Here is a 13,685-nt window from a genome sequence, read left to right as displayed (position 1 = left end):
AATGAGAAGCGCATTCTGGGACCTCTGTACTCCAGAGCTATTTAAGTCAAGTGCATTCTCAGGGCAAGTTTTGGTTCAAGCCCTTAAACTGTATTTACAGCAAATTGCTGAGACACAGCACGATGTATTCTTGGATCTTCACTCCTCAATTACAGAAGTGTCAGGATGCACCATGAATTTTTTGTGGAAAACATGACACAGAGGGCTGGCGGCAACCCTGATGCTGGGACCTCACTAGAACATACACCAAGGGCAAGGATCATGGAAACAGCCCTTTGTTTTATGTTTAGCATTTCTTCCTGGAGTGCTGGGTTCCACGTTTCCAGGGGAAGATGTACACAGAGGCTTTTCTGAAGCAGGGCAGAAGGGCTACAAAGTGGGGTTTTTTTCATCTGCTTTTTGAGGTGATGGTTCAGGGACAAAAGCAGCAGCTTTGTGTAGTATACCAATTGTCCCATTCTGTGAGTGGAACAGAAAGAGAAAAGTAAAAGGATAAATTGTATCTTCATTTTGTTTAAAGGCACCTGCTAACCCTCTCTTAGGAAAAGGGCATTTTTCGTGTCAGCCTGACATGACCGAACAACTATTTCTAAATAATATCAGAGAAAGAGAAGTGTAGAGGCATGACAGTAGGACTGAATGCACTGAAGAGACTCTCTCACTTTACCCTCAGCTTCACTTCAGCACTGTAAAAAGAGAAACTGTTGGAAACCTAAGTTGAGTTCAGAAAAATACCTTGATTTATCCAAAGCCATGCATCAAACTTCCCTGCTTCGTTTCCTATCTCATAAAGGAAGTATGAAAATTAACTCAATAGCTGTGGAGTGCTTTGAAAGGTGAAAATAATGAAGTGTCATTCCGTTTCAGGAGCTGCTCTCAGGTAATGAGATAAAAGTAAGGTGAACTGACACAATTTTGAAAACAAATGCCAACTTGTTACAACAAAGAGATTAAGGGTCCAGTGATACATATATGGCCCCAGATAACTCCAGCAGTACAAATGTTATCTCATAGGCAGGATCAGGCCTATAGCCTCTGGTAACAAGGTAAACAAAACAAAAATAGAGTTTTAAATTAGCATCTGGTATATTCTTATGTCGCTCTTTCATTTAATATTTCATCACTCAAGTGTTATAAACATTTTTTAGGAGAGAACTCCACAAGAGTGTTTACTTGTAGGTAGAAAAGTGAGAGGTGTTTTTCTTACACAGGTATTGAAAGCATTAAATCTTTCAGTATCTGTTTTACATGACAGTTTGTTTTGTGCTGTATGTACCAAAATCCAAAGCGGCAAACAGACAGATTCTTCACAATTTTAAGTCAAAATATGTCATCTCATTTCAAAACCAGGATGTCATGATACTTAAAACTCACAGCTTTAAAATAATGAGAAATGCTTTTTAATGAGCTACTGCCTGACACTCATGCTAGAACCAAAGCAGTATCATAACTGCTTCGGCGCAGCAAGATTTATTATTCACTGTGTAAATGATTAGAAGCCTTTGTTCCTTCCTGGATTGTGGAAAAGACATGGTATGTAAGCATGCTAGTTTTTCCTTCTGCTTCCAATATTTGTCCAAAGCATACACAAGTCTTCAAACCTTGCATATGCAAGCTGAACGCCTCACTTGTAATTTATTTGACACGACCAAGGTCTTATTAACATTTGCCTGCTGATTTAAATATATTTTAGAGTCAAATTGAATGAAGAATAGATTACAGATATTGATAAAGGACTCAATAGTAGGTCTATTGCAAAGTGAAGACTCAAGTGAGATTTCTACTTGTGTGTCAGAACAACAAAAGCACTGAAGACTTGTTTTACTTCATTTTGACATCTAGAACTGGGTTTGGGGAACAAATATCAGAGACCCAACACTAGCACAATATGCTCTCACAGAGAAGTTATTCTGCAGGCAAGCAAACACCAGAAAATGATTGGCAGGATGTTTTAGCCACACTGCCAAAGAAGGTGCCAAATTACTAATACATAACTTTGCACCATCTCTAGGTTTCACATACATGCAGGGTCCCCAGTCAGCTGAGAGGCACAGCTCTCCATAACCTCTTTCCCATCAATCATGTGCAAAGCAAATGAAAAAAAGCCAAAACCAGGGCATATTGTGAAAAAATGAAAAATCAGTGCCACACACACGGAAAGGTGCACTGAGAATTCAGTGTTCATTACCAGCACAAAAATCAAAGTTGAAGTTAGCATTTTTTCAGTAGCCCAGTCCTTTGAAACCCTAACAAATATTATTCCTGCATTGTGATTATATTTTATTCAGTCATTATTACAAGATCAAGCAATCAGGGAGGACCACATCCAACAAGCCCACTGGCATCAGGCCCTAAGATTTTCTTTGCTATGAGTGGAGGAAAGGGGAGTGGGGAAAAAAAAAAGAAAACATAAAAAAGGGAGAGGGGGGAAAAAAAAGGGAGAGGAAAATCATCTCCTCTTCACTAGAATTTCCACACAAGGACTTTGATCTTTGGTTCAGCATTTTAATTGGTTGCTATGCATGTGCCATGTTTTTATTCTGCATCTTTACAGCTTAAACTTCCAGCCAGTGTTATGCTTTTGTCAGCACTATTGAAGGGCCCACCATCAAATTTGTGTTCCTCATGTACATAATTAAGGGCTGTGATAAAAAAAATATCCTTTAATCTTCTCCTTCATGTTAAAAATATAAACCCATCGAGTTCGATCTCTCATGACATGGGATGATTTCCAATCCTTTAATAATTTTCATGGCTCTTCTGAATCCTCTCAATTTTTCCCAGTGTCCTCCTTGCAGTTCAAAAACTAGATGCAGCACTCTAATACCATCACATACAAAGTCCCTATAAAGCCCCTACTCAAATTTTCCATCTCCCTGTTTTAGTGTTGTGGTTTGGTTTTTTTTCCTTAACAAAAGCAAATGGAAATGAAAAGTGGTTAGGCGTTTGCATTCAGTTTATCTTCCACTCTCCTTGGCTGCTCATGAGCTAATGTTTCTAGTAATGAATTCTTAATCCGGTAATTAGGGAAACTCTGTAGTTTAGGGCTATCCTTCTTTAGTTATTGTACTTAAATGATTTAATTTATCTTCCTTAATAAGGTCCAGCCCTGTGGAATTACAAGCTTTTGGCCGTACTAACCATAGTATTTGATTGCTCTCATAAGACATGTGCCAAGAGAAGCGTTAAGAATATATAAAAGCAATGTGCAGAGTATAAGGCTATGTCAGAATTAATTAGTCAAGATGATCAAGAACTTCCAAGATATAAATCGTTAGAGCTAATTATTCAGTACTTACACATTCAGTGTGCACTGGATGTACAGCAAACAGCAAAGCAGCTATAAGAGATGTCTTTGGAGCCAGGTTTAGCCTTCTTCCTTTATTAGTGAATTGCAGTCCACCCAATAATATGGAGAACACATCAACCATCAACACTGAGATAGTACAATGGAGTATTATATTGATGACATGGAAACCAACGGGGTAGAAGCCTCCGGCAAAAAGGTAATTAATTCTATATAGAAACAAAACCATTAAGGCTGGGAATTACACATCAATGGTTAGAGATAAGCAAACAGAAACCCTAAACAATCCCACAGCAAGATCATATTAAACACACACACACAAAAAAGGGGGGGGGCGCTGAAAAACAGCAGCAAAACCCATCACATATAGCGTTACCTCTTAGGCACTACAGTCAGCTAGAAACAATGTCCTGGTCTTTACTCAAAGGTATTGATATGGAATACCATATTCAGCATAATATCTATCCTATCCAAAGACATCTGTTGATGCTATTATGCTAATCATTCCTATGGTAACTTAGAACTGGGTTTTGGTCACGTAACTTCAGTGTTGTATTGCAGGAGTGCCCTGTGGATAAGTAACTCAGCCTACTGGGTAGATACGCATGGCCTTAAGAGAAACTATGTCCAAAACCAACCTGATTAAATTATTTTAATTAAACCCACACACTGAGGAAAGTAATATGCACTGAGACTATGATTTCCACTGACATTCTAGCTGAAAGGAAGTCCTACCATTTGGACTGATGATGTGGAAACCAGCTGGGTACAATCAGTATCAATCCAGAAAGCAGTCAGTTTGCACATCTTAGTAACTAATTTGTGAGACCGGTTAGAGAGAGGTTTCATGCAAGTATTAAAAACAGAAGGAAGTGTAAGTGAAAATTCAGTCTAAAACCCTGTTCAAGATAGGAAATCTGTGGTAAAATGGAGAGGAAAAAGAGAAACATCTTGTTACTATTTGTATACTTCCATCAATAGGTGAGATATACAGAAATTTAGTTTGGATAGGGGATTTTATATAGTTCATTTGGTCAGTCTGCATCTGACTTTTTATTTAAAAAACCCCACCCTAGCTTATTATAAATGTGATACACATGAAGTTGGAGCTTAGAGAAATTAAGAAAACCAATTTCTTACTTGTGAAAATAGCATTTTATGGGCCATCTCCACATGCTCATCTATATTTTCAGATATAGTAATAACTGTATCCCAGCTTGCTCTTTAAACTAACCAGGATGTTACTAGAGATGGAATATACCACAGAGACCTTGAAAAGAAAGGAAAGCATGTGCCGTGTAATGCACTCAAAGCTTTAATAGCTTTAAGACTGACACATTCTATTCGGTTGCATATTTTCCTTGATTAAAATGTGAAGAAACCCCAACAGACAGTGAAACCTACTTAAAACACTGACACTGCACTCAAGAGTCAAACATTCTGCTTGAATATGAAGACTAGGAGTGGGAGTACTTCTCCTGCAATCACTTAGTCCCTGGCTTAGACCAGACAACTGCAGAACCATTGCCAGATCCCCATCCACGACACTGAGCTGCGTGGGGAAAAATAAAGAAACTTAAAAACCTCAAAGATTCTCTGTATTAATGTGCAAAATTTCTACATGGTCTACTGCTCACTCAAACCTTTGTGCAAAAACCATGAACTAAGCATCTAGAGAAGTAATCCTCATAAACCTTTAGTTATTTGAACAAGCCAGCAAGTTTATATATACAGACAGACATCTCTCTCTAGGATTTTCAGGCACACTCGCTTGAAGTTAGAGTATCAGGAGGAGAAGAGGTGGGAAGACTATTCAGTGACCTAGTGGCAAAGGGCCACAGTAGAGTGATGCTACTTATAAAACAAAAACAATCATTGGACAAGTCACCAAGAAAGCAGAGAACAGAAACTGCAATAGCAGTGTAAGTGGCAGCATGGCTAAGTGAAGGGAACACACACCTTGTAGCTCTTTGATGATGTGACCTACATACTGAACCATACTGCTCCTAGTACCAAGGTATGTAAGAGCATAAGATGCAACCTCTGAAAGGTACACTGAGATACAGAACATCAAAATAACATATACTGTGGAAAAGAAACAATTTGAAAATTAGAACTCAATTTGAGATTAAGACAGTGAACAGGAAAATCGCATTCAGGAAAGGTATCCAACTAGCCTCTGGATAGTTTGCTCCCCACTTTTCTGTTGCCTCTTGCCTAAAATCGATTGAGTCATTACACACCAAACAAATTCAGACCTTGAGCAGAAAGGCAAGTCTCACCTGAATGTTAGGACAGTTAGCGGTCGATATGACTTATGACTGGTATTGCTGCTGAGTTTGCTACCCCAAAAGTCATGATGCCACAGGTCACCAAGGGGGGTTTCTGCCCTGAGGTCCTGAAAGGAAACATCATAAATTACCAAATTCTTCGTATTTCAATTTTTGTTCAAAGCAGCTAAAACACAAACAAGTTGTAAGTAATGTGAGCTCAAGCTAACACTGACATAGCAAGTGTTTTGTTGGCTCGCTACTGACATTTTACAAGGCAAACATGTTTGCAGTGAAGGTCACATCTTGAATGCCTGTCATCATAAAGGCCAAGATGCTTGGATTCTCTAAGTAGGCATAAGTACACAAAATGTAGTAGAGCTATGAGTACTCATATCAGTTTTAAGATGGACAGTAGCTGGAACAGGAAACACATAAAATAGCCCTTTACCTTATAATTCAGTAAAAGCCTTTGATTTTAGGTCTAGGATCTTGTGAAGGAGGTCAACTCTACTCTGCTGCAAATAGCTATTTTTCTACCACTGTCAGTAGCAAAACTACTAATGAAAGCTTAAAAGCAAGGACACTAAAGACAGAAAAAAACAATCAGCTCTTTTTGAAGCCTTACTTTGGACAGGACACTATTCAAATAGCTTAAAAAAATCTTAAATCTCCATATACTGCTCTAAAAGATTAATAGCAGAAGACAAAAAAGTAATGAATTATTTTAATTTGGGGTGAGGTAGGGTACTATGAAAAAAGCACATCAAAAACACTGCAAAGAAAATGTCTATTCTTTCCTTTTATCTTAAAGCCACGCTGATAATGAAAAAAAAAATCCAAATAACCTAGACTACTGAATAGAAAACATAGACTTTGAAGAGGAAAAAACAATGGACCTTGGTAGCATCTGCCTCTGTTTTCTGTGAGGACAAGCTGGAAAGCTTAATCTAATATATTCATCAGCTACTTGCCCCTGTTCTGCGTCCCTGGGGCAATTACATACCAATTTATGCTACAGCACATGTGTAGGTTAAAATACACTTAAAGGGAGAACCTAAGAACAAAATTGTATGAGCAATGAGCAGATTTTGTATGAGTGCTGGTATTATACCTGCCATCAACCCCAAGATACTCTACCCCCATCTTCTCCCCTGAAATTGTTCAAGACACCAACAAACCAAAACAGATTAGCAAGCCAATACAAACATAAGTAAGCAGACAAACCAGGTTGCTAAACCCACAGAACCATGAAAGGCGTTGCAAAGCCTGATGTCCTATGTCTTCTTATTCCTCTTAGGTCTCTATCTACTTAGAAGTTTCCCACACTGCAATACCCTTGGTTCACTAACTCCAGTTCTTCTCAAATGCTGCTACCATCTCACTTGCTTCTACAGTTCCTTGAGCACCTCCTGTAGTCTTCAATACCTTCCATCTCATCCTTAGCTAGCATTTTTGGACTACCAACAAGGCAAGAGACAACACACACAAAGTGTGTTCCAAGGTGCAGAGAAGCATCCGGGACACACTGAGTGGCTGCTGCTGATCTGAACTTAAAATATCTCAATTTTTCTTCCTTCTCTCTTAACACATTCTGGTGTTCCACCCAAAAATAATAATAAAAAATAACCTGGAAGATTTCTTTCTTTCACTTGATCAATTTTGTCCAGTATTAGACAACTGGTTAAAAAACCCCAAAACATTATGAAGGGGAAGTAGGCTAAAAATCCTAGTAAGCTGTCAAATGAAGCAAAGCATTCTCTAGTAGCTTACTATCAATACATGGAAAAGAGACCAAGTCTAACACAGTGGTCTTTGAAAAGTCACTGTGTGTCACTGCAGCTGTGAATAAGGCATTCTTAGGGAAAATCTTATTCAGAGAGGATCCTGTTCAGGCTTAAGAATTATCAAGGTGCAAAATTTCTTCACCCTCTCACAATATTTCTACTGCCAAGCAACACTCACAAGTTTCTTCCTTCTCCCGGGATTGCAATTTTGTCCTCAGGCACCTAAATTCCTGTTCCATTCCTCACTGGTGTGCACAAGCCCTAACCATCATAATTTGACTCTCAGAGCAGGAGTGCACTCAACCAGCAGCCTGCTAAATCAATTGGTAAGGCCTGCTTTTCCAGGGGCACGTTGGGACTGGATTGTGCACCAACATATATTGAGAGTTTTGTACTCTGTGGGGGGACAGTTGTCAGTGGGCAGTGTGGTTCTCAGGCTCTTTTTTCAACAAACACCACCACTCCTTACATACATTTACTAAAACAAATAAAAAAAGGACAATGAAAGACTTTTTTTTTTTGGTATTAATTTCTCCATGTCACAGATGATCTTCACTAAGTTGAGATGAGAAACATATTACAGATGTGCAAGGGTAGACTTCCTTTTCCTCCAGAATCATTCTTTTGTCTTCTGTAGGAAGACTGCAGGAAAAGCTGAATACATGGAATTACTTAGTGATCACAATACACTTCCATGTGACCTAGAAATCTCTAGTCTTGTACTCACGTTCTGTGGAGAAAGCCACTTACATTAATTTTCCTACTTGGTGGACCTACACTAAAATGGGTTTGCTGGAAGAAACACAGCTGGTTAAAACTTACGTATGATTTTCTCTGCAAGAACTGAAAGTAGATATCAAAGAATCTCTAAATATTTGATTAGCAGCAGCTTACACACAGCAGAGTTCAATACTTGAAGAAAGGTCAGTTCTTCTATATAAAGGCTTATGGAAATGACACATTGTGTATGAAGCTCCTCCTAATCCAACTGTTTGTCTTGCCAAGCTAGTAAATAAAGACAAAAGTCACTGCTGCGTACCAGTTAAAATGCTGCTTAAAATGACAAGCGAGCATCTGGAGAACAGCCTTGAACCCCAATAAAATCTCATACCAGAACATTCCACAATATGGTAGGCAATGGGTCAATGAAGAGTGTTTTCTTTCACTAAAAAATAATTGAAAGATTGGGGTGGTGGTGGTAGCAGCTAGTAAATTAACAAAAAGGTCACTGTGTGGTACCTAAGAAAATACTGGTTAAGTAATGTTCAGTAAATGTACCAAATTACTTCACCTGCTGTCTCTCCTATTGAATAGGAATAAAATACGCTATACCTTGTTTGATAAACTGTGCCTTTGCTAGATGCCTTCCCTCCCCATTAAACTGGTAAACTAATCTTCTCTGCATTTCTCTTTTGGATTTTATATTTCCATATATTCATATGACCCCTGTGTTAAAATGATACTGTCACAAAAACCTCATTTAATTTCTAGGGAATAACAGAGGATTTTGATGTGAAAAACAGAATAAGCCTCACAGGTTTTCAAACATACAGACTAGGTATGAATTAATCCATTTAAGCAGTTGGTTGAATTTCTCAGTATTGCCAGCAGCTATAATCCTGGTGCAGGTTGTGTTGCATAGATAAATTGAAACATTTTGAAAGCAAAAACTGAAAGAAATGGAGAAAGATTACAAATGCACTAAACAACCTGCCTTGTTTCAACATCAGGGTTTTTTTTCTTTCTTTCAGGAAATGAAAATATTATAATCGTGCCCCAAATAAAACGCTGGAGAATGAAACATTGCCAGGAGCGCTGTAATTTAAAATATAAAGCCTCTCCAAAAATAAATTAAAACCAAAAATAAAGTCACTGTAGGTTCTTAATTTGTCTATAGTATTCTCTTAGAAGCTTTGAGATTTATTTCCAGTTCAGCAGATGTATTTTTCCCTCATACATTTATAACTCAAGGTACAATGACTTACACGAGCATAATAGAAATTTGTCTAAGGAAACAGTAATTCTCTGGGATTCTAAAAGGCACAATGTGATAAGTTGCCTCTAAATCTTGGGTAAGTCAAAAAAATTTGAATTGTGTTTTTCTAGTGGCATTAGTCTCCGGGTTATCTTCCACGTATCCCCATAGCTTTAGGAAAACACAAAAAGACCCAGATGGTGGTGATTCTTCTTACCCTGTGGTTCTCTTTCCAAACATCTAACAAGTACCTCCCAGAAGAGCCCAAGAGCTGTAACACCAAGGCCCACCCGTGAGCACAGGGCTCACTAACTGCTACACGTCATTCTATCAAGTGTCTCCGCAACTGCAAACACTCAACTCCTCAAAGTCAAAAGAACCTCAGCTAGAAGCTTGAGTCACAAGTTAATTTCTAAGTATTTCAAGGGCTGTTCATTGCATGTATGATCAGTTTTAAAATAGAGCAGAAGAATACTCTGCTTCTTGTTTCAAAACAAATACTGTTGCCAGATGAACTTCTAAGTGGGGAAAGAAGGTAAAAAAAAGGAAGCTTTCCCTGTAACATTTTTTATGGTATAAACCTGCTGGAGAACCCCTGCACCCTGCAATCACACATAGTGATGTATCTTGCAAGTTTATTCATTGGCTTACTCATCTGTCACCCTGAAAAGCTAATGAAAGAACTCCTATGAACATCAACGGGTATTAGAAGAAGCTACTGCAGTCTCACTGACTCAGAAACGAGCACAAAATTAGATCTAAGGCAGTCTTGATGTACAGGTACCCTGTGAATAAACGTTACTAAACATCACATCCAAATTAGATAATGCTTTCTTAGATGACAAGCAGACAAGGCCCATTTGGTATAGCAAAAAGAGAACCCTTCCCCTCAAACAGGTATCAACATTTGTTAAGTAGAGCATCTCACCTGCAGAACAATGAAAGGGGACACATTCCAAGGGAGAAAAATAAAAAAGCAGCTGTTTAATTTGTTCGCTTTCTTATTTATGCATTAGAACCCAAGTCATGTTATTCAAATAGCTTTAGGAGTAAGATTTTGTTAGGCATACTTATGCTTCTAGCTTCTTGGGAGAGCACCACTGCTCAGTTTTCTGTCAACCCCAAAAAATAAAACAGAAAAATTAAGTTCAAAAAAAGGAATATTTACTAGGATGAATATTTTAACCTTACTTAGCTCCACTGTTATCATTATTTCTTTTCCTATTACCATTTATGTCAGAAGGGTGCAGGGGGCAAGAAGAAACACACACCTTATTATTGATGATGGCTTCAGAATCATCAAAGACAAAATCTCCATCATAGCTGTTAGCAAAACAGAGGAAGGAAATTAACGCCACAACCATTTTAGCCCAGTATGATGGAAGGAGAAACCATGATACATCATGGTCCAGATTAGGTTCTGTTTGTGCCATTCTGTGAAATACTTGTTCCAAGTTGGGTGCTTCAGCATTATGTTGGTTGCAAATCTGAAAGAAGCACAAACAATTGCACAGTTGTAGTTGCATTTCACTAAAAGAGAATGAAAGTTGGGTTGGGAGAGGAGAAAGAAGTTTTATATGACCTAACATTTTTCTCTCAAGTGTGTTTCATAATTACCAGAGCATAATTTTGGACTTCATATGTTGAAGAAAAGCGTAATTCCTCATAGTCAGAGCACAGAGATAAAGCCAAGAAATTTTTACATTCTAAGTTCAAGCTCTGGCACAGGTAAATCCTTGAGCAAGTTTCTATTTTTCTGTTTCTTGCCACTCTTTTCAAGTAAAACAAACAGGGGCATCACAGGGACCGTGGAGTATTTTTTAAATGCTTAAGAGAATGATAAGCACTGTGATTTCCTTCTGAGTGTGAAATCCAAACATCATCCATTGTAAAAAGAGTTAAATTCTCTTCTGTTAATTGAATTAAAGTATCTAGTCTTACATAGAGCCCATATAGGGAACTCAGGCAAACATCACAGGCAGACCCTACACAGAAAGCACTTAATGGGCTAGGCCCTAAATCTCAACAATTCAAATGAGACAAGAAAACACACACAGTTAAGGCCAAAGTAGCACTCCCTTCACTGCACACTGCAAGTACAGTATAGGCTAAATTCCACTGCTGTATTCACGGACTTAAGAGGTTGCTGAAGCAGATGAAACAAACCATGCAGACCAACAGCACTGAGTGATAAATCAGCGTGTAGGTATTAAAGCTGGAAGTTTATCCATTAGCCACCTTTACTTGAAAGGATCTCTTTTGATGCTGCAAAGCCAGTCCTCTGCCTGGACAGCTTTCTGCCTCTGCTGCTCTGGTGCTCTGACAGTATTGTGAGTGGTCTTACTATCAACTGTGGGGGGGAAGAGGTAATGACTGGAAAACTACAGTAAAAGCAGGGCAGAGTACAAAGGTTTTATTTCTTAGCCCCAAGAATGACAGGCAGATGTAGTAGCCCAACTACACAACTTCTAGAGTCAAAAGCATGGCTTATTATCTTTATTCTTTACCAGCTTTTAAAATCAACTGCTGCGTTTAATGTCTTCAGACTACCTAGGAAAGAGCTGCAGTCACCTGCCTTCTTGAACAGACTTGACCATTAGAGCTGCTAAGGCAATTGCTTCGTAGCCTTCTGTTTGCAATACTGGATTCCAGCCTGCGCACACCCCCAGTCTCAGTGCGCACACACGCACAGGCGCTGCTCCCCGTCACAGCAAAGCCCCTTCTCGCTTTGGGGACGGTGCCGCAGCGCTCCCAAATTCAGACCAAGTCAGTAACACGGAGCTGGGCAGCCTGAGGGAGGACGGAGCTCCTCAGCGGAGTAAAACCCATCCGAGCAAAACCTTTTTCCAAAGTGATTCGCCCTTGTGCTCCCAGTTGGACAAACCCAAAGCCTGAAGCCGCGGCCGTTAGCCCCAGGGAAGCGTACGGCACCGCTTGGAGCAGCACAGGTACAGCAGCAATGCCCGCCACCCGATCAGAATAGTTAATCTACTCAAAATCCGTTGTGCCCTCTGAAGTTTCCCCCATTGTGTTCGCTCCAGCTACCCGGCGGACACCAGCTGCCAGCCCCCCTCCCCGCGGTGCCCATGACCAGGCCGGTCCGGGGGGGGTTCCCCGACCGGGGCAGCTCTGTAACCGCACCCACCAGGGACCGCGACCTCCCGCCGCCGCGGCCGCCCCAAAGGTTCTCTCTCCCCTTGCCGGCCGGCCCACACGCGACTGCCCGCCCGCCCGCCTGCCCAGCGGCGGCGGGGAAGGCGCCTCCCCCGTCTCGACCGCCACAGCCCCGCCGCCTTCTCCGGGCAAAGCCGAACCCGGCCCGGGAAAGCGCGCTCTCCCCGAAACACACCCGCCGGGCACCGACCCACCGCGGCGGAGGGTCGGGAAAGGGTTGGGGCGGGGGGAGAGGGCACGGCTCCGGCGCTGCGTGTCCCGCCGGAGACAGCCGGCGCGGCGGGGAGGCTCGCACAGGCGGTCACCACGGCCGTGCGCGCTGCCCCACGAACTTGAGGGCGTCCCGAGCGCCCGCCGGGCGGTCCCGGAGAAGGAGCCCGCCTGGGGAGGCAGCGGCGGGCGGGCAGGGGCGAGGCTGCGGGGCGGGCGAGCCCCGCCGGGAGTTTCGCGGTGGCCCTGCCCCAGTCGCCGCTCCCCTTTTGTCCCGCCGGCGGCGGCGCCGGCCCCGCCGCGGGGGGTGTCCCATTCCGCCCCGGCCCTCACACACCCCCCCCGCACACCGTACCCGCCTCCCCGCGCCGCCCGGGCCAGTTCCGCCTGCGCTCCCGACAACAAGCGGGGCAGGGGCAAAGGCAGGGCCCCTCCGCACCGGGGGGGCCCCGCGCAGCGTTACCTGCGAGGAGAAGGAGCCCGCGCGGCATCTCCCACCCGGGTACGAAACTCTCCCGCCCGGCGAGCCCCCAGCCGGAGCGGCCGGCGGGGGAGGGGCCGCAACGGCTTCGCCTCCGGGAAACATTCTCTGAGCCCATTGGTTGCCTCGCCGCCCCACCCCTCCTTCTCCCCGCCCCGCCGGGGCAGCTCCGAGCGCCCATTGGCGGCGGCGGCGATGACGCGAGGCAGGCCGGGCCGAGGAAGCGGAGCGAGGAGATCACTTGCGGCGGTCGCTGAGCCGGTGCGAGTCGTTCCGCCTCCGCCCCAAACTCTGCTCTCTTCTGCTTCGCGCAGAGACGGGAGCCGGGCGCTGCCCGCCGCCCGCTCCGCGTTCTCAGAGCGGGCCCGCCCGCCGCTGCCCCTGCCCCGCGTGATGGTCGTTGTCCCGCGCACCTGGCTGGCCGAGGGGCGGGGGGAGGGAGCGGCGGCGGCGGCGGGTAGACCGGGCTCGCTCGCCCTGC

General features: G+C 42.8%; 1 protein-coding gene across 1 annotated transcript in view; it reads right to left on the bottom strand.

Annotated features, from left to right (window-relative positions):
* Nucleotides 1-13,249, bottom strand: part of TMTC4 (transmembrane O-mannosyltransferase targeting cadherins 4) — a gene marked incomplete at its 3' end in the record, with an annotated part of 55,561 nt that extends 42,312 nt beyond the window's left edge. Inside the window, exons 1-4 of the mRNA XM_084280100.1 lie at nucleotides 13,187-13,249; nucleotides 10,611-10,826; nucleotides 5,590-5,705; nucleotides 3,300-3,516 (exon numbers count right to left, since the gene is read on the bottom strand). Coding sequence (XP_084136226.1) covers nucleotides 3,300-3,516; nucleotides 5,590-5,705; nucleotides 10,611-10,772 — 495 coding nt within the window. The 5' untranslated portion in view covers nucleotides 10,773-10,826; nucleotides 13,187-13,249. The remainder of the gene's footprint in view (nucleotides 1-3,299; nucleotides 3,517-5,589; nucleotides 5,706-10,610; nucleotides 10,827-13,186) is intronic.
* Between the last annotated feature and the right edge of the window lie 436 nt (nucleotides 13,250-13,685).

This window comes from Gallinula chloropus (genome assembly GCF_964237585.1).
Source record: "Gallinula chloropus genome assembly, chromosome: 1".
Lineage (NCBI taxonomy): Eukaryota > Metazoa > Chordata > Aves > Gruiformes > Rallidae > Gallinula > Gallinula chloropus.
The sequence above is the reverse complement of the archived record's forward strand: the minus strand, read 5'-3'. Positions and strand labels throughout refer to the sequence as shown.